General features: G+C 48.1%; 1 protein-coding gene across 1 annotated transcript in view; it reads right to left on the reverse strand.

Annotated features, from left to right (window-relative positions):
• LOC146821264 (multiple coagulation factor deficiency protein 2 homolog) overlaps positions 1-21,281 on the reverse strand; it is a 41,634-nt gene extending 20,353 nt beyond the window's left edge. Inside the window, exons 1-3 of the mRNA XM_085609341.1 lie at positions 21,083-21,281; positions 18,291-18,377; positions 890-1,014 (exon numbers count right to left, since the gene is read on the reverse strand). Coding sequence (XP_085465467.1) covers positions 890-1,014; positions 18,291-18,377; positions 21,083-21,249 — 379 coding nt within the window. The 5' untranslated portion in view covers positions 21,250-21,281. The remainder of the gene's footprint in view (positions 1-889; positions 1,015-18,290; positions 18,378-21,082) is intronic.
• Between the last annotated feature and the right edge of the window lie 470 nt (positions 21,282-21,751).

Raw genomic sequence — 21,751 nt, forward strand, 5'->3', positions numbered from 1 at the left:
GAGTACACATACATTGAGTACACACATTCAGTCTGGGCGCACTGTTCAGCACTGAAGCTTTTCTATACTGTAACAAGGTATGCTATTTGCAAGCACACACACTCACCATGTGCACTGCACACTTCACCTCTTATGTATTGTACTTCACGCAAGCCCACTTACACCCAGTACATGCTTTGATTGTGCATGCATTGCACAGCACCACATCTCTCATGTAATGTATTCTCAGCATACCTACATACATATACTGCATATAATTGCTCTATCCCTGTACTGTACCCTTCCCTGGCACCCATACATCCAGCGCAGAGTCACTACTTCTGCACTACGCAGTACTTCACATCTACCCAATGTTGTCCTATGGTCAGTTAAGCACATAGCAGCGGAACTTTTAAAAAGGTAAGTGAGCCTGTAGGCCTCACTCCAGTAACACATGGTAAAAAGGTCCTGTTCACTACAGCTGATCACTTCATGGTATGCTGCCACTACTGCACTCATTCTGTTTAAGTCTTGGTGAAAGTGGTAGCATTCCATCACTATGAGAGTAGTGCTTTGGTCACTCCTTCTGGTCCAAAAAGACCGCAGTCCATGAGACAAGCCTATGTCATGGCACACACGAATGATCAGTGTTCACCTATGACAAAAAATCAATATTAGGGATTCAGACAGTTGTGCACTCAGGGTGGGATGCATGTCTTTAATCATGTAGAGGACTTGTCCGCCCCAACAACATAGCTTTTTCTTTATCAAAGAAAACATGGCGCAGTGCTCATGAACCTCCAGAAGTAGAATGTAGTGCTGTAGTTAATAAAATACTTGGTGACATTTTTATTGGTCGAACCAAGACCTATGGTTTGACATTAGTTCAGTTGGCAGCCTCAGCACTAACCTGTGTAATACTTCATCTGTTCCTCTTGGGTGAACACTGAGCCGACATGATGAAGGAGAGACTCTCTCAGGGCTGCCAGAATTTCAAGTCCATCCAGCATTTTGTTCTGGTCAAAGTCATGAAGACTTCAAGTAGACATGAGAAAAACACACATAAGACATTTTGTAAAATTCAATAAGCCTTGCGATATCCCCTTACAGACACCAAATTCCGCCACTCAGTGACTAAGGCAACCATCAAACTGAAATGTACAAGAACACAATCCCTGTGACACGTCTTAACAAACCAAAACAGATTTCAACTTCCGACAGAAGGAAACCTTGGCGCCTTTTGAAGAGTCACCTAGGGCAGGTTATTAGCAGACTAAGGGGCATATATACAAGTAAATGCTGGACCGCTGTTTTACGCCAAATTCGGCAACGCTACGCTCCGATATTTTCAAAACGCACAGATGCGCCGTATTTACATAAATAATGTAGACCCTTGTGTTTTCCCTATCGCTGCTCTAAAAAAGCTGCCTAGTGCCAGTGCAGGTACCCTGCAGCCATGTTGCAAGGGAACCTGCGCTGCAGGGGCTATTGTTTATGGGCAGGAAGGGACACCTTACGGCACATAAACAATCAATAATGGTGATTTGCTCTTTGTGTGCTGCAGAATGCAGCACACATAGAGCAAAAAACGAGGAGAAATTATTAAGAATTTCCTCTTGTGTCGTCATTTTAAGACCAGGTATTCCCTGACCTTAGTTTTTGGCTCTGCCCCAGCCTTGTAAATCTGAGACAGCGTCAAAAAGTAAAGGGTGTTGCAGTGGAACGCCCACTGCAAAACCCATTACACGCCCCTTTGCCGCAGAGGACTGAGACAGAAAGGGGCATATTTACAAGGTGGTGTTAACCCCTTCAGTGCCACACCCTTTCCCCCTCCTGTGCCGGGCGTTACATTAGCGGGCGGGGTTCATGACGAGATAGTCTCGTCATGGGCACAGCGCAACCGTGCTCCATGACGAGACTATCTCGTCATGGGCACAGAAGAGGTTATGCAAGTGGCTTAGTGCCATCTGGTAAATATGGGCAATGCCACTATACCACCAGAGAGTCAGAAAAAGTGACGCTCCGGTGACGATAGGGGCTTGTAAATATGCCACTAAGTGCTAAATGAATGGCAATAAAATAAAGAGAAACTTTGTATTTCTCAATATTATTTTGTGCAGTTGCATTGATAATGGCTCAGCATGCATCATTGGCCGAGTGTGAGTTGGTTTTCAGCAGCTAGTGCGGTGCAGAAATTTTCAAAAGTGCCATATCATTCTGTACATAGATGTTTTCAGATACATATGTAGTCGGTTATAATCCTGATACAGAGCTGGTACTGTGCCCACTGATGAAGACATTCATATCCTTCTGGACTTGTTTTATGCGTGCTGTCCGGGGTCACCAACGCTCTTCTGGAGAGCAAAATGTAATTTGACATTAGTTGGATGTCACAGCTGTACAAGCTGTTAAGTCAAATTGGAATAGTTTTGAATAGTGTCGACAAGATGAAAACTTTAAAAGGTAATTTAGAAATAGCAAAAGGAAGTTCTCTCTGGAAGACAATTTAAAAATATGTGAGTGCCTGCGCCTAAGTAAAAGCAAAAGTGTAACGTCAAGTTTAAACAAGGAAAGCAAGAATTGGCTTTACGTTCTGTTCAAGATCCTTTCTGCTGATCATGAACAGTGAACAGCAAAAAGGAAATATTTATTGTAACGTGTAATTTGTGCATGCTATAGCTCATTAAAGGAAATAAATACTCTGTACATATTTCTACATATTCTGAGCTACGGCCCTTTTTAATCTTATTTACATTTTTGCAGCAAATTACTGCCAGATGTTTAGTGTGCTTAATATTGCACTACCATTTTGCTTTTATTCTTCATGTCTGCACCCATACAATCTCTTTTATATGAAAGAGCAACATTCCAGGGATTTAAGTCATTTGTGGAGGGGTGATGGTGTGATTATGTATTCTGTAGTAGGGGATCTCTGTGTATAGTCATAATCTAGTGAATAGTCCCGCCCATGTGCGGGGACCCCGGAGCAATAAAAAATAATCTCTTAAGGTGTCAAATCATGCAGACCTGCATTCACCTTTAAGAGAGAATTTAATTTAAAGACAGATAATGCAGCCTATACCCACAGGCTACACTGTCCACACAAGGGAAAAACACCCTGCCTCTCCCAGCAAAAGCCTCTGGAATGATAGAGAGGAAGGAATGGACAGACAAGCCCCATAGGCTGCCATTATGTGGCTCAGAACAGGATACTGTGCCTTTAAGAAAACTTTCCAGAACTTTCCCAGTATCCCAGAATGCACAGCAGGTCCCTTTTACTTTCAGTTCTTTTTTCCGGCTCCTGCTAGCAGGACCCTGTAGCATTGAGCTCTCCCTTTTCAAGGGTTTATTGGTTACTTTTCAAGTAATAGTAGTTAGTAAAGTCCTTTCCTTCTGGTGTTGTCAGCATGCCTGGCTTGTTTGACAAGTGTCCTGATTGTGAAAGGAAAAAGGCTAAGTCAGACCCACACAGGGTGTGCATCGTCTGCCTTCCCCAGTCCCACGTGCCGGAGGAGTGTGAGATTTGCCGCTCTTTTTCAGCCAGGACCCTGAGAGAGAGGATGAAAATCAGGCTCCAGGTCCTGGAGGACAGAAGACTGAAGGCATGAGGTGGGTCTGGAGGGGCTGATTCTGCCCATGCTGAGGCCTCCGGGGGGCTCCCCAGGGGCAGGAAGACTGTGAGAAGTTGGCCTGATGTATGATGTCACTAGCTCTAGTGTACACCTTATATCAGTCCAAACAACCCTTATGGTGATTGGTTGTAAAGTCAACCTTATAGACCAGCTATCCTAGTGGTAGCATGGACAAGAGCAGTCTTAGGCTAAACTCTGAATGGCATGTGAAGCCAGCTGTGATTCATATATAATCCCTTGAATACCAAATGAAAGGACACCACAACAGATATATATATAAAATAAAGTGTATTTATTCTAGTCAAACCCTCAGCACTCTTTATGAGATTAGAGGTAAGTACAACACAGTCTTATTTAAGCATACATTAAGTCACACAGGTAAGTAATACAGTTAGGCCCTAGGGGCCACACAAACCATATACTAAGGAAGTGGTATAAGGACCACTGTCACGGGAATAGGATAGGCCTAGGCCTAGGGAATCGCTGGGGCTACACTACACTAGCAACAGTTAGGAAGTGGGAGGCCCACGGGATTCAGGTGCAGAGTGGAAACACTCACGCGTAATGCGTATAATCGATAGAAATAGTACAGTTCTGAATTAAGCAGTTTAAGGACACTTCTGAAGCAGCTAGAGAGTCGAGACTTGGAAACTAGACCCTAGGATAGTCACTACCCTTGTGAGCACCGAAGTACCCAAGTTACCTAGCCCACGGGCTGCGGGTGCATAGGTGTGAACTTGCGTCGGGTTTCGTCGTGGACTTCTATGGATGCCTGAAGGAAAGTTGCTGACAGGCAGTCAGTGAAGAGTGTCCGGTGGATCCCAAGGCTGGGATCAAGAAGAGAGGAGACCTGCAAGCAGAAGGGACAGAGTCAAGGTCACTAGCCAGTGACCACGTGGAACCAGGAAGGAACCAGGCGATGTCGTGAAGATTGCAGGTGAAGGTAAAGCTTGTCGCTGCAGCCACGGGGACCAGGAGACGTCGAGGACGGCCAGGACCAGGAGGCGAGCTGTCCCACGAAGGCTCTTGCTGTCGGCGGTGTCGAAGTTGAACTAGGACTCGCCAAGCCTTGGCAAGCGGAACCCACGAAGAACGGAGAACTTGCTTCTGGTGCAGACCAGGAAGGTCTGGGATGCTTCTCTTTTGCAAGGAAGCGGGAGCCAGTCTGTGTAGGAGAGTAGGGTCTGCTTTCTATGTTCACCCCCACTTTTTGCTTTTGCTTTACTGGTTTTCGACTTAGATGTGGCTGTGGGCCTGCTAATCAGACCCACAGCCCTGCTGTTCTCTCTCTAAATTAATACTATGTACTTTAGGTGCATAACCCATTTGGATAGGATCACCTTATTGGCCACTGTACAGTGTACCCTAGGTACCCAGGGCATAGGTGTACCCTAGGCCTACCAGGGGCTGCAGCATGTATTATGCCACCCCTGGCCTTCCATTTTGACACAACTGGCTGATCACTCAGCTGGGGCAAGGTCGTGTAATCACCCCTTGCTTAGGTGTAGTATTCCTATACCTAACTTACATATAGACCCATGTGTACCTATCAGTCACTCCTATGGCAGGCCTTAACAATCCTGGAGGCAGAGTGCTTGGTAACATGTGAGATGGTGCTCTAGCATGAGCTGAGCCTGTCTGCAGCTTTCGGAACCATGTCCTTATAGCTGTTCTATGATATAGCCTACCATATACTCTTAAAGTGCCTTATAATCTTAGACGGTTATGGTAACTATGGTTTGGCTTTATCGAAACATGTCGTGTAAGGTGTCTAACACTGTGGAATAATACCCCCATACCATTTCTGGACATGAGGATATTATTCCCCCCTTCTAGAGGGAAAGACATGTTAAAATCATACTTCACTGTTAGCCTCTGACCAAAGCCTCAGCATCACAAAATGGATGCTGCTGCCACGACACAAGTCTGACCTCCTGCAGCTGGGAGTGATCCCAGCCAGGGAGGCCTGGACAATAGGTTTCCTGCTTGGGGAGGTGCTAGCACCTCCCCAGACAGCCTTTAGTGTATTGGGGCAGGGTGGGCTGAAAGGAATGAGACATGCCTGGGGCACACAAGGTGTTCCTTGCATAGTCCAGTTCAAACCGGCGCTGGGGCACTCCAGCCCCAGCTCTGGCGTGAAACTGGACAAAGGGAAGTGGGTGTAACCACCCCCTCCCAGGTCCCACCCATAAGGCGTGACCTAGCAGGTATCCCAGCCCCCCAGATTAGTATAAGAGTGGGAGTTGGGCCTCAAGACTTTAGATTATCCTGAACCTGCAAACTTGAACAAAAACTCTGGACCTTCGACATTCGACGAAAGAAGAAGACTGAAGAATCTCCCTTGTGGCCAAGGAGTGGCTACCCTGTGCAAACAGGCACCATCATGAGACTACCCTTTGCTTTGCCCAAGTTCTACGAGGAACCGACTGCAGAGCCCGACCAGAGCCTTGACTTCCAGACTTCTCCGACCCTGATCCACAGCAGAGCTGAGATCCGTGGAGGCGACGTGGGACCGGCCACCTGGGAAAAGTGGCTAGTATCTTCAAGCGCAGCTTCTGAGGCACCCTCGAAGTTGTGCACCGGGGATTGAGAAGCCCCAACCCCAAGCACCATCTGCACCGAAGATCAGCCCCCCACACTCCACGAGTTCTGCGTGGGGCCCTACAGCATTTTCCTGCTTGCCGCGTCTGTCCGGTTGCTTGCCCGCTGGCTAGTGGCCTTTGTGACGACGCACCCTGAAATCTTCATCGCTGGTTTGGCTCCTCCAGACTGGCTCCTGCTCCTTTGAAAAAGAGAAGCACCCCAGACCTTCCTGGTCTGCACCAGAAGCAAGTCCTCCGTTCTGCGTGGGTTCCGCTTGCCAAGGCTTGGTGAGTCCTAGTCCAACTTCGACGCCGCCGACAGCAAGAGCCTTCGTGGGACAGCTCGCCTCCTGGTCCTGGTCGTCCTCGACGCTTCCTGGTCCTCCTGGCTGCAGCGACAAGCTTCACCTTCACCTGCAATCTTCACGACATCGCCTGGTTCCTTCCTGGTTCCACGTGGTCACTGGCTAGTGACCTTGACTCTGTCCCTTCTGCTTGCAGGTCTCCCCTCTTCTTGATCCCAGCCTTGGGATCCACCGGACACTCTTCACTGACTGCCTGTCAGCATCTTACTTCAGGCATCCATAGGAGTCAATGACGAAAACCGACGCAACTTCACCCCTATGCACCCGCAGCCTGTGGGCTAGGTAACTTGGGTACTCCGGTGCTCATCAGGATAGTGACTATCCTAGTGTCTAGTTTTCCATTCTCGACTTCCTAGCTACTCCGGAAGTGTCCTAAATCTATCTATTTCTAAACTGTACTATTGCTAGTGACTTTTACGCATTACGCGTGAGTGTTTCCACTCTGCACACGAATCCCGTGGGCCTCCCACTTCCTAACCTTTGGTAGTATAGTGTAGCCCCAGCGATTCCCTAGGCCTAGGCCTATCCTATTTCCGTGACAGTGGTCCTTATACCACTTACTTAGTATATGGTTTGCGTGGCCCCTAGGGCCTAACTGTATTACTTACCTGTGTGACTTAATGTATGCTTAAATAAGACTGTGTTGTACTTACCTCTAATCTCATAAAGAGTGCTGAGGGTTTGACTAGAATAAATACACTTTATTTTATATATATATCTGTTGTGGTGTCCTTTCATTTGGTATTCAAGGGATTATATATGGTATCACAGCTGGCTTCACATGCCATTCAGAGTTTAGCCTAAGACTGCTCTTGTCCATGCTACCACTAGGATAGCTGGTCTATAAGGTTGACTTTACAACCAATCACCATAAGGGTATTTGGACTGATATAAGGTGTACACTAGAACTAGTGACATCATACATCAGGCCAACTTCTCACAGTCTGGAGGAGCCAAACCAGCAGTGAAGATTTCAGGGAGCGTCGTCACAAAGGCCACTAGCCAACAGGCAAGCAACCGGACAGACGCGGCAAGCAGGAAAATGCAGAAGGGCCCCACGCAGGACTCGTGGAGTGTGGGGGGCTGATCTTCGGTGCAGATGGTGCTTGGGGTTGGGGCTTCTCAATCCCCGGTGCACAACTTCGAGGGTGCCTCAGAAGCTGCGCTGGAAGATACTAGCCACTTTTCCCAGGTAGCCGGTCCCACGTCTCTCGTCGCCTCCACGGATCTCAGGTCGGCTGTGGATGTGGATCAGGGTCGGAGAAGTCTGGAAGTCAAGGCTCTGGTCGGGCTCTGCAGTCGGTCCCTCGTAGAACTTCAGCAAAGTAAAGGGTAGTCTCTTGATGGTGCCTGTTTGCACAGGGTAGCCACTCCTTGGCCACAAGGGAGATTCTTCAGTCTTCTTCTTTCGTCGAATGTCGAAGGTCCAGAGTTTCTGTTTAAGTTGCAGGTTCAGGATAATCTAATTCCCTGGGGCCCAGCTACCACTCTTATACTAATCTGGGGGGCTGGGTTACCTGCTAGGTCACGCCTTATGGGTGGGACCTGGGAGGGGGTGGTTACACCCCCTTCCCTTTGTCCAGTTTCGTGCCAGGACTGGGGCTGGAGTGCCCCAGCAACGGTTTGAACTGGACTATGCATGGGACACCTTGTGTGCCCCAGGCATGTCTCATTCTTTTCATCCCTCCCTGCCCCAATACACTAAGGCCTGTCTGGGGTGGTGCTCGCACCTCCCAAGGCAGGAAACCTATTGTCCAAGTCTCCCTTGCCGGGATCACTCCCAGCAGCAGGAGGTCATACTCGTGTCTGTGGCAGCAGCATCCATTTTGTGATGCTGGGGCTCTGGTTAACTTTAACCGGGTAAGTAGGTTACAACATGTCTTCTCCCTCTAGAAGGGAGGGATAATATCCTCATCCCCAGAAATGGGATGGGGGTATTATTCCAAAGTGTTAGACACCTTACACGACATGTTTTGATAAAGCCAAACCATAGTTACCATAACCGTTTAAGATTATAAGGCACTTTAAGAGTATATGGTAGGCTATATCATAGAACAGCTATAAGGACATGGTTCCGAAAGCTGCAGACAGGCTCAGCTCATGCTAGAGCACTATCTCACATGTTACCAAGCACTCTGCCTCCAGGATTGTTAAGGCCTGCCATAGGAGTGACTGATAGGTACACATGGGTCTATATGTAAGTTAGGCATAGGAATACTACACCTAAGCAAGGAGTGATTACACAACCTTGCCCCAGCTGAGTGATCAGCCAGTTGTGTCATAATGGAAGGCCAGGCCAGGGGTGGCATAATACATGCTGCAGCCCCTGGTAGGCCTAGGGTACACCTATGCCCTGGGTACCTAAGGTACACTGTACAGGGGCCAATAAGGTGATCCTATCCAAATGGGTTATGCACCTAAAGTACATAGTATCAATTTAGAGAGAGAACAGCAGGGCTGTGGGTCTGATCAGCAGGCCCACAGCCACATCTAAGTCGAAAACCAGTAAAGCAAAAGCAAAAAAGTGGGGGTGAACATAGAAAGCAGACCCTACTCTCCTACAAAGACCAGCAAGCGTCCCCACTCCCCGTCGAGGGCGTCGACGGCGGCGTCGAGGGGGATGACTACAGTCTGTTCGCCATCTCCCCAGGGCTCTGGGGAGAAGCGGCGTCGACGATCGACGTCGAAGGAGCTGAACAGACCGCCGTCGACGACATCGGCATAGTCTGCGACGACGCCGTCGACGTCGCCATCAAGCCATCGGCGTCAGGATCGGACCCGGCGTCGGCGCTCGCCGTCGAGGGGAGGTCGCCGTCGGCGAAGAGAAGAAGGTCGCCGTCGATGGGCTCCTCGATGTCACGAGCCAGCCGACACCCGGCGTCGAGGCGGTGGTCGCCGTCGACGTCGAGAAGATCGACGTCACGAAGAAAGACGTCACGGAGATCGACGTCACAGAGGAGATCGACGTCGCGAAGATCGCCGTCGAGGAGATCGACGTCGCGAAGATCGCCGTCGCGAAGATCGCCGCCGAGGAGATCGACGCCGAGGAGATTGAAGTAAAGGAGATTGAAGTCGAGGAGGTCGACGTCGAGGAGGTCGACGTCGGGACGGTGCAGGGGGAGCCCTGACGCCAGGAGTAAGAGAGGAACGGAGTCGCCGGGATCGGTGTACTCCGTGGTGTATACACCTCTGCCTCCTCCACCTCTGCCAACACCGCCTCCGTCGCCGCCACCACCACCGCCGACACCGCCACCGCATCCACCACTGCCGCGGTGTCACCGCCTCCACTGCCCCCTCCGCCGCCTATACCACCTCGCACGCCGTTGGGGCCACTTACGGTTCCGCCGCGGTCGGTCTCCCTGCCCAGGTATCCGACTCCACCGCAGGGGACGCCACGGCCACGACACCCACGGTCGCCGGGCCCGGCTAGACCGGCGGACAGGCCAAAGCCGAGGAGGTCGCGCTCCCGCTCCTTCAGGAGGAGAAGGTCGCGGAGTCGTAGACGGTCGTCGTCGTCGACATCGGGACGACGCCATAGGAGGCACAGGTCCAGGTCGTGCACAAGGTCCTCGGCCAGGGATTTCTCACCGACGCTGTCGGACTCACCGGGGACTAGGGTGTCTCCGGTGGATGAACTGGTCTTCTTCCAGGAGGTGGTACTGAGGGGGGCAGCCAAGTTCGGCATCACGGTGACGGTACCGACACCCACGAGGTCCGTGATATTCGAGACTCTACACCTGTCTCGCCCCCTCCTACCTCTAGTGCCGGGACTGGTGGAACCCGCGTTGGAGTTGTTCCTCACCCCCGCGGTGACTAAATCCGCTCCCCCTCGGCTCATGAAAAAGTATCGGGCCCCGGACTCGGACCCTGCTTTTTTACGGATGGACCCGAAGCCGGACTCTGTCATCGTGACGGCGGCGAGGAAGCAGCATGTGACTGCACCTTCATCGACGGTCCCGCCCGACAAGGGAAGCGCTGGCTGGACTCGGCGGGCAGGAAGGTGTGTGGGACCGCGTCTACCACCATGAAGGCGGCAAGTGCGGGGGCGCTGTTAGGACGTTACGACCGGGCCCTGTGGGAGTCCCTCCAACAGTATGCAGACCTGCTGCCCCGGGACAGGAAGGAGGACTTCCTGGAAACGGTGCGAGAGGGCATGCTGGTTTCGAACCAGGTCATCAGTGCGGCAGCGGATGTCTCCTTGTTGGCGGCGCACTCCTACTGTCATGGTGTCCATCAAAGGCGTCACTCTTGGCTGTGCCTGACGTCGCTCAAGCCAGAGGCTCAGCACAGAGTACCCAATCTGCCCTTCTCGGGGGAAACGCTGTTTGGAAAACGTGCGGATGATGAGATGGCCCGCATGAAGGCGGAGGCGGAGACCCTGACGGCTGTCGGGTTGGAGAAGGCCGAAAAGAAGAAACGCCCGTTCCAGAGGCGGTTCGGGTCTACGGGCAGAGGGCGTGGGCAGGGTTCGGGACAGCAGCAGCACCAACAGCAGCAGTTCCGGAAGCCCTTCCAGAAACGCCAGAGGGGTAGAGGAGGCCAGCAGGCTACTACCACTACCAAGGGCCCAGCCGGGTCTCGGCCCTGAGCGACTACTTCCCCCTCAACCGTTACCCACTCCAGTGGGGGGAAGCATTCAATTTTTTCCGGCAGAGTGGAGAAAAATTACTCAGGACAAGTGGGTGCTGAATATTGTTTGCAATGGATACAGTCTTCGGTTTATCAGCCCGCCTCCAGCGATTCCGCCGGTAAGCTCTCAATTTCAGCTGCGAGAGCTCCAGGCAGAGGCAGACATCTTGTTGCAAAAAAGGCGGTAGAAGAGGTACCTCTGTCTCAAAGGGGAAGAGGTCTGTACTCTCGGTTCTTCCTCGTTCGCAAGAAGGACAAGAACGAGTTCAGGCCCATTCTGGATTTGCGACAGGCAAACAATTGGATTCGCAGAGAGAAGTTTCGCATGCTATCGTTGCATCAGATTTACCCTCAGCTGCAACAGGGAGACTGGCTCTGTGCCATAGATCTACAGGATGCGTACCTCCATGTGCCCATTGCTCGGAAGCACAGGAAGTTCCTGCGATTCCAAGTCGGCGCCAATCACTATCAATACACAGTACTACCGTTCGGGCTGAAGTCCGCGCCCAGGACCTTCTCGAAGTGCATGGCGGTGGTGGCGGCACACCTGCGGAAGAACAAGGTGTTTGTCTACCCGTACCTGGACGATTGGCTGATCAAGGCCTCATCCTTCTCGGAAGCAGAAGAACACTTCCGGTGGACGTGCGTTCTTTTGCGCAAATTGGGGTTACACGTCAACATGTCCAAATCGGTTCCGACTCCGGTCCAGTGCATTCAGTACCTGGGAGCCTCCATCGATACGCGGTCAGCAAGCGTGTCTCCTTCGGAGGAGAGACGGTTATCACTCCTTCGGAAGGCCCAGGAACTCAGGATTGCGCCATCGACGACAGTGAGGAAGGTGTCTTCACTGCTGGGATCGATGGCCTCATGTATCTTCCTCACGCACGGCTGCACATGAGACCACTGCAGGAGTGCTTGGAGGATCAGTGGGATCAGAGGACAGGTTCTTGGGACGACAAGATACGGCTGTCTCTACATGCTCTTCAGTCTCTGAAGTGGTGGTGCTCGGCGGAGAACCTCCTCAGGGGGGTTCCCTTCCACAAGGACATTCCCACGTACAGTGTTGTGACGGATGCGTCTCTCCAAGGCTGGGGACACATTCCAGGGAATTGCAGATTCAGGGAAAGTGGTCCCCGTTGGAGTCGACGTACCACATCAATTTCCTGGAACTAAGAGCTGTCTTCCTGGCGCTGAAGGCCTTCCTTCCGTCCTTCCAGACCAACTCACTGCTGATACAGACGGACAATACAACCACTATGTATTACCTCAACAAGCAGGGGGGGTCGAGATCGCGCACTCTGTCGCAGGAGGCGGAGGCGATCTGGCACTGGCTTCTGGCCCGAGGACTGACGATTACGGCCACGCATCTGCCAGGGGTACAGAATGCTCAGGCGGACGCACTGAGCAGGCTGCTTCAGGAAAACCACGAATGGGTCATAAACGACGAAGTACTAGGAGAAGTCTTCGCAAGGTGGGGGACTCCAGACGTAGATCTGTTCGCCACCGCCGAAAACAGCAAATGCCGAGCCTTCACATCCAGGTACTACCAGCGGGGGACGCTGGGGAATGCGTTATGGATCGATTGGTCGAACAGCTTTCTGTACGCTTTTCCACCCTTTCCCCTGATTCCGGCAGTGCTCATCAAGCTGTCCCAGTCCAGGGCGCGGATGATCCTGATCACCCCGGAATGGCCCAGACAGTGGTGGTTCACGGACCTACTTCACCGGTCTCTCCTTCCTCACATACGGTTGCCGTGCAGGCCGGACCTTCTCACGAAGTTCGGGGGGCGGATGGTGCACCCCAACCTCTTGTCTTTGAGTTTGGCGGCATGGCTCCTGAAATAGTGCAATATGGCCATCTGAATCTACCAGAAGATTGTATGGACATACTGAAGGAGTCTAAACGGCCTTCCACTAGGACGTCTTATGCGTATAAGTGGAAGAGGTTCTGTATCTGGTGTACGTCCAAGAACTTTGATCCTACGACATGTAAGGAGGATGTCATTCTTCCATATCTTTTACATGTGGCGCAGTCTGGCCTTAATTTCCATTCCATTAAGGTTCATCTGGCTGCTTTGACTGCTTACAGGAAATGCCCTTCACAGACTTCCTTCTTTCAGATCCCTGTGGTCAAGGATTTTTTGGAAGGCTTGAAGAAAGTGTTTCCTTCTGTCAGACTTCCCTCGCCTTCCTGGGACTTGAATGTGGTGCTGTCCAGACTGATGAAGGAGCCTTTTGAACCCATTCACAAGGCTTCATTGCAGCACCTATCCTGGAAGGCGGCGTTCCTAGTGGCCATTACATCGGCCCGCAGGGTGAGTGAACTTCAGGCATTATGTTGTCAAGAACCTTATACTGTATTTCATGCTGCTAAGGTTGTGATGCGTACTCACCCTAAATTTCTTCCTAAGGTTATCTCTGATTTTCATGTCAATCAGACCATAACTTTACCTACGTTCTTTCAGAATCCCTCTTCGCCAGTGGAAAGGTCTCTCCATTCCCTGGATGTTCGGAGGGTGTTGAAATTTTATCTGGATAAGACCAAGGATATTCGTAGGTCAGACCAATTGTTTGTTAATTATGGATCAGTCAGGACCGGTCTCGCGACCTCTAAGCAGTCCATTTCTCGGTGGATTGTGTCCTGCATACAATTGTGTTATCAAAAGGCTAATAAGACCTTAGGGGGTAATCCTAAGGCTCATTCCACCAAGGGCAAAGCTGCCACGACGGCTTTGCTGCGTAATGTTCCGATTGCGGAAATCTGCAAGGCGGCCACGTGGAAGTCGGTCCATACCTTTGCTGCGCATTACTGTCTGGACACGGATGCCAGGGCAGATGCTCAGGTTGGGCAGGCTTCGCTGCGAAATTTGTTCGCACAGTAGTGGTAGTGTCTTGTGTGTTCTCCACCGCCGTTGTTGTGTGGGGATGGGCTTGCCATTCTATTCACTAGATTATGACTATACACAGAGATCCCCTACTACAGAAGGAGTAGTTTCTTTTCTGTAACTCCAGTTCTGTAGTAGGGGTATCTCTGTGATAGTCATAAGCGCCCACCCTCCTCCCCGGTGGAGAGATGAATATTCATGTAAGGAATGCTACAGGTCTGGCGTGCTACGCCTTCAAAAAGAACTGAAAGTAAAAGGGACCTGCTGTGCATTCTGGGATACTGGGAAAGTTCTGGAAAGTTTTCTTAAAGGCACAGTATCCTGTTCTGAGCCACATAATGGCAGCCTATGGGGCTTGTCTGTCCATTCCTTCCTCTCTATCATTCCAGAGGCTTTTGCTGGGAGAGGCAGGGTGTTTTTCCCTTGTGTGGACAGTGTAGCCTGTGGGTATAGGCTGCATTATCTGTCTTTAAATCAAATTCTCTCTTAAAGGTGAATGCAGGTCTGCATGATTTGACACCTTAAGAGATTATTTTTTATTGCTCCGGGGTCCCCGCACATGGGCGGGACTATTCACTAGATTATGACTATCACAGAGATACCCCTACTACAGAACTGGAGTTACAGAAAAGAAACTACTCCTTACAAGGAATAAAATACCCTCTGCTTTACGTGAAAAGGAAATTACAAGTCTGCTTGGCGTTTCATGATCTTATAAAGTGACTTCTCAGTGACTTGCAATTATTTTTTAATGCATGGTAGAGGGTACTTTATCCCATATATAATAAGCTACCTCAAAAAAATTAAAGGTAACAAATTCTTTATATTTACCGCATCTGTGCTGCAAAGGCATCCATTTGCAATTTTTCAGCCCATATCTGAAAGGGACAATGGAGGAGACAGGAGCAATAAACACCACAGGCCTAATTTAGAATGAAGTGGCATAGAGCAGCGCCACAAGTCTTTTTGCTGTGCTGACCTGCGCCAATTCAAAAGAGAAGAATGCACTCTATCTACAAGATATAGTGTATTCCTGTCTTCTCTGTCTGCGCCGGCACACAATTTGGTGTCTCGTGCCAATGCAGGCACCCTTGCACCATGGTGCAAGGATGTCTGTGTTGTTGGAAGGATTATGTTTGTGCAGGGAGGGACACATTCTTGCTCAAAAACAATCTATGGAGGCTTTTTCCTGTATGTGTGCTGCAGGATGCAGAACACATAGAAAGAGTAAGGGACACCTTCCTGCACAAAAAAAAAAATCCATGGAGGCTTTTTCCTGTATGTGTGCTGCAGGATGCAGAACACATAGAAAGAATAAGGGACACCTTCCTGCACAAAAACAATCCATGGAGGCTTTTTTCCTCTTTCTATGTGTGCTGCATGATGCAGAACATATAGAAAGAGGAAACATGAGGAGAAATAGAGATACTTCTCCTCGATACACCTCCCATGGGGAAGGGTACAGTTTTGACACTTTCCCAGGTTTACAGATCCTAGTAAATCTGGGAATGTGTCAAACCCCATGCATGTTGCATGGGAAAACCTACTGCAATGCCCATGAACGCCATCTGATGCAGTGTACGGCAACTCAGTGACTTGCACTGCATTGCCTTACACCACATCTATAGGCCATTAAAAGCCACGCAAAATGGCTTTGCATGGCCTCGTAGATATGGGTCTGCACTCTGCGCCACTGGAGCATCATAAAAAGTGATGCACCAGCAGCTCAAGGGGCTTGTAAATAAACCCCTATCTTTACTACTTTTTTACCTAAGAAGTTGTGGTTTCTCAGGGAATGCACATATTATGCATTTGGATGCGTGGCGGGAAGTAGGGACTAGAAGGGTGCTGGTTGAACAGCAGAACGTTCAGGCCATCTTGATCCCACAGGGAGGTAGCCTCCCACCTCAGTACAGTTCCCCCAGGGGAGGGGTAGATGCATTCAAACTGTTTGGTCTGCACGTTGGATGTCAGACCTGTTTTACGGTAGAGTGGTAATGGAAATCCTCCAATTTCTGGAGGAAGTGTTAAACAAAAAGAAGAGTCCTACAGGGCTACTTTCCAACATACCATCCCTTTGGTGGGCAAAATCAGGCCCTGCGTTTTGGGTGGAAGTCTGGGTAATGCCCAAAGTGTGACTAAGGGCCTCTTTATGAATAGGCTGCAATTTGTCCATTGAAAAATGAATACTACGGGGTACAGTATTTACCAATAGGCACAAACTTTAACCTTATAGCAATTAACACTTCAGAATGGGGAATAACTTGAAAATAGCACTTGAATTTAGCCATTGTACGCTGCTCATACTTGCAATACACACGTTTTGCTTGCATGAGCTTTTAACAGGTGAAAACTATTTGGGGAAAAACACCCAGGATAAACAGTTTGTTCCTAGGATATAATCCGTATTCATGAGCAAACAGGAGCTTGTGCACAGATCTGGATTAAGACCCAACAGAGAATATTAGCGACCCAACAGAGAATATTAGCGCCCAAGTAAGATCAGCACATTCATTGTGTTGCTCTCCTCCGGTCTTGCTGTCTATTAATAAATAATTTTCAACTTACCTGCGAGTTGTGTCCTAAAATTACATTTATACAAGATTAGTTTCCTATGTTGCTGATGTGTATTTATAAGTAGAGGGCCTAATTTATGGGAATTTGGCGTTGGGCAGCACAGCCCTACGTCAATGTGAAAGGGCACAAATGCACCGTATTTATCTAATACAGTGCATTCCTGTCCTTTACCCCAGCGCTGGCACCGTTTTGACAGTCTAGCGCCAATGCAGGCACCCTTGCATCATTATGGAAGGGTGCCTGTGTTGTCTGCAAGGTTGTTTTTGTGTAGGAAGGGGCACCTCCCTGCACAAAAACAATCCTGGGAGGCTTTTTCCTCTTTCCATGTGTGCTGCACAGTGCAGCACACATGGAAATAGGAATAAATGAGGCGAAATAAATATACTTCTCCTCGTTGTGCCTCCCCTGGGGAGGCGTGACGTCCTGGGGCATTTGCTGGTTTACAAGGTTTTGTAAATCCGGGGAAGCATCAAAATTCATGGGTGTTGCGTGGTAGCACCCACCACAATGCCCATGAAATGCTGCCCTAGTGCAGAGGAAGGCAGCGATTTGCATTGCCTAACCCCACATCTATGAGGCCATTCAAAGACATGCAAAGTGACTTTGCGTGGCTTCATAGATATGATTTTATGGTTTGCCCCTCTGCAGCATCACAAACAGTGATGCTCCAGCGGAGCAAGGGGCTCATAAATATACCCCATAGTCTTTAATATCTCTCTGAAATATTCCCAAAATATGTCTGAGAAATTAGAATTTAAAACATGTCACTGGAAGTGTGCCTACTCCGTGACCATTCACAAAAGAACAATCAACCTCATATGCCGTAATATACGTACTGGACTTTTTTTAAAAGGACGCTGCACTTCTTTCTCTTTCCAATTGCTCCATGCAGGAGACTGAAGGGCATATTTATGAGAGTTTTATGTCATGCTTGCACTACGCAACATGGTACATACGTGACACAAACCTCTAAGTCAGATTTCTGAAGCCATGCAAAGTCGCTTTGTCTGGCTTAAAAAATGAAAGTAAGGCAACGCAGCTCAAATCACTGTGTCGCCTTACGCAAGGGAGGCGTTCCATCAGCATTGCGGTGGGTGTTCCCACGCAACTCCCATGTTTTTTGACACATTCCCAGATTTACATGGACTTGTAAAGCTGGAAATGCACCAAAATCTTACACCTCCCCATGTGGGGGGTACCAACGAGAAATATCTATTTTTCCTCATTTCTTTCTTCTTTCTGTTTGCTGCTACAGCACACATAGAAAGAGGAAAAAGCCTCCAAGGAATGTTTTTGTGTGGAAAGGTGCCCATTCCTGCACAAAAACAATCCTGCCTACAACACAGGCACCCTTGCGCCATGGTGCCTGCGTTGGCGCTAGGCTGCCAAAACGGCGCCAGAGCGGGAGAAAACACAGCAATGCACCAGATTCTTTCAAATATGCCCTTTCCCTGTGACACAGGGCAGCGCAGCAAGGTGATTTGGTGGGGTGCCCTGTGCCACCAATGTCGTAAATATGGCACTTAATGATGAGAAAAATGCGTGTGTAATAATAATTGTGACAATGAGTGTCGTCTGTGCCTACACCTAATACCTATGGTATGTGTGAAACGTGTTCATAACATTTTGAAAGCATATTTACGTGAAGTAGTAAAATTCAAGTTCTTCTTCCGATAATTTTTCCAGGTCAGTCTCGCCAATGTGATGCTTCAGATCTTCTTCTAGGTGGCTAGGGGACAGACAAGTACCAATCAAGGTTATTAAAAATGCTGGGTGTATATCTGACTTACAAGAACAGCACTGCCTGGTCATCATCCGTCCTATAGCATTACAGAGGCATTCGGGGAGGCATCGGGAGAGTGCATATTACAGGATTCAAGCAGGATTAGTAGAGGCGTGACCACTGGGGGAAATGACATGTCATGAACCTGAGTAGAGGGAAGTTTAAATTCGGCCTTGAAGTCATAATCAGCTTACTTTTTTTAGCTTTACTGAACTGCTACACATGGTAGTTGAAACGTCAGTTTCCATGAACCTTATTTCTTGCAGGGAAGTACACGTTTTAGGCTTTGGAATCAGGAGGGTTATAATCCCAGCGAAACTAAATTGTGAAATCATGAGAAAATCTTTTGCTTTATTTGAAAATCTTTTACTCTCTTTAGAACAATAGTGAGTGTAAAAGACAACCACTCAGTTCTAGCCTTTATATAAGAATAAGGCAATTAAATTTTGGATTACTACATAAATGTCAACAAGTTTTCATGGTGTTTTCTTGGTGCAGAGGTAGTTGATCAAGTACCATTCTATATACTTTTTTTCAGTTTTGTATAGCACATACCTGGCCCAAAGGCACTTGGAGCACTTTTACATGGGCACCAGATTATATTACGTTTTTCTTTCTTTAAAGGCACGAAAGTGTAAGTGATTTGCCCCCAATTCCAGGATGTTGAGCCAAGCCCATGGCTTAAACCTGGTTCCTGCACTACTAAAGTCTGCACAAGTAAAAAAAAATATTGGAGTCTCAGGCAAATTTATATTTTACTGCTTAAGAGCTCCCTTTCTCATAGCAGTGAGGTAATTTTTTTATCAATTTTTTGCAGTCTGGTGCTCTTATAGCAATTTGGACTTTCCCTTATAGCAGCTGTCTTATTTGCATATAATGAAACACCATTCGCGACTGGTGATTGATTTTTGGACACATCTGTCATTTATTTATAGCAACTAAAACAAATTAACTCATTAGATCATGCATTTGGAGTTCTATAATTTAAATTCAGTATTGATTTAGTAACAAATCAATATTTTAGGCCCACTTCACTTTTGACTGTTTGGACGGTCATCTGTGCACCATAAACTTTCGAAAAAGTTACATCCAGTAAAAATGTTTAGACTGCCCTTTAACTTTTTCATCACGTTTTATATTTTCTAATCAACTCGGAAAACACTGCTGTTTCAGGCCTTTGTCCAGTTCACCCCAATTGGTATTATGTCTTTATCAAATGTTGCCATTGGCAATCAAAGAGCAAACCCTTAAGGAACTAACAATTGCATTGGGGCTAAATTGATAATAATTATAAAAAGAACAATGCATGCCCCTTTACTCTACAGTTCATAAGTTCATAGAGCAACATTAATTAAAACGTGTTTTGCTACTACATCGAGTAAGCAGAACAGGGCACTTGGGCAAAACATTCCAGCAAAACGTGTAACAGGTGAAAAACGCTCATAGAAGAAATTTCATGGAAAGAACGAATTTGCCACTTTGCGAAAATCTACTACTCTAGGCAGATTTCGTCTAATTCTGCCGATTTTTGTTGCATTTTTGGGGCTTTCCTCCATCCTCACACACACTGAACTGGCAAATCACTGCGAAACAAGAATTTATGACTTTTCAAAGAAAAGAGTGTTTTTTCATATTTTTTCAGTTTCGTGGAAAAAAGAAAATCACCCAGGCTTGCCCGAAACGACAGAAGTGTGAGCATTGACTATGGTGATATCACTTAAATGGATGGTGTAGCAGAATCAATTTCCAACAATTGTTCTCTGTGACTGAAAATGGACACCAGGCTGCCCTCCCGCCTAATCAAAAAAAAAGATTAAAACCAAGATTTTCTTTCAAGTCCAATCCTAACAATAATGCTAAGAGCACATCTTCAAAACTCGTAGGTACCTCGGCTCCAGTACTGTACAAACAATGGACCCAGTATTGGATAATACATGTCTTGTCGTATGTGCTTAACTTCTACCTGCTGCTTAACTTGTGCCGGTGGTTGCAAGTGGTGGGCACCGGTACTAAAGTTTGGCGACCGAGTCTTATTTGTTATTATCAGACTTTAAACCAGATCAAGTGAGAAAGAGGCAGAAAGAAGGAACTAGAGAAAGACAGTAACAAATGTAGATAGCTGAGATAAAGACGAACCTGCAAGAGTGAGATAAAGGGACAGGGTGTGTCGAGTGGTGAAAGAAAGGAAGAGCTGCCTGGCATTCAGCAGTGCCGGTGGCGGGGCGCCTGAAGAAAACTTTGCACCCTACACTTATTTATGTATTTACTTATCAATTGACACATTAAGCATTGCATGTACCTTCGTCTGAAATAATAGTATTGGGGTTCCAATACTTCATTCACTTGGTTGGCAGAACCATTGATAATAGTTTTAGTGTTACAGTAAAAATATAATACAACACAATCCTATTTATAACTCACCATAAACTTTACAATAATCATAAAACATGATAAACTTACTAGGTTCGTAAAAACCACCCTAACAGTTTCACATACAGAGTAAATAGTTCCCAAACAAGACAAAAGATAAGTTAATTTATTTCCCTTCTTGTCTTTGGAGACCAAAGCCCCTCAGATTATGTAACACAGCCTAGCACGTGGTCATTTTGCAGAGACAATTTTTAAGCCTAGGCCATCGAGATGTTACTTACTGGTGATCCATGATGATGGATTTGTTGTGGAAGGCGTCGCCGGGCATGGCGCGTGGAGATCCACCATCCACCGTGACCTCATCTGCGGCGGCGCGTGACACAAAATGACAGACTAGAACCAGCAGGCACCAGAGCTGAAGCAGGCTGGGCCTTCGTGCTGCCTCCATGTTGTGGTGTGAAGTGACTGGGCTCAGCACTGCAGAGGCGGGCGGTCCCCTCTGACACGTGTTCTGTTTCTCAGGCTTTTCTTTCTTTCACCTTGGAATACGGTCTGCTGTACCAGATAACTGTGTTTACCCTACCTTCGGAGCTCACACCTGGGGCTACAGCGACCAGAGAGCTGCAGGGAAGAACAAGCATTGGCAAAGCCAATGTATCTCAACTTTAGGCTTTTGCCAATGCAGAAAAGGCTTTCCCAGTGCTTTTTCCCTGATCCTCTACTGCAGCGGTTGGAAGCAAAAAAGAATGGTTATTGCTGATGCTGAACAGCATTGGCAAATAAAACGTGATGATCTATATGTGCCATGCGTCATCACACAAGCTCCATTATGCATCATGAGGCTACAGCAGCCCCAGTTTGGTGATGTATATATTCACTTGCAACACCATGCATATCATGGGGCCACATCAAAGTGTTGCATTGCCCTTGCTTCACACAAAGTAATGCAA

Source organism: Triturus cristatus, chromosome 6 (genome assembly GCF_964204655.1).
Source record: "Triturus cristatus chromosome 6, aTriCri1.1, whole genome shotgun sequence".
Classification (NCBI taxonomy): Eukaryota; Metazoa; Chordata; class Amphibia; order Caudata; family Salamandridae; genus Triturus; species Triturus cristatus.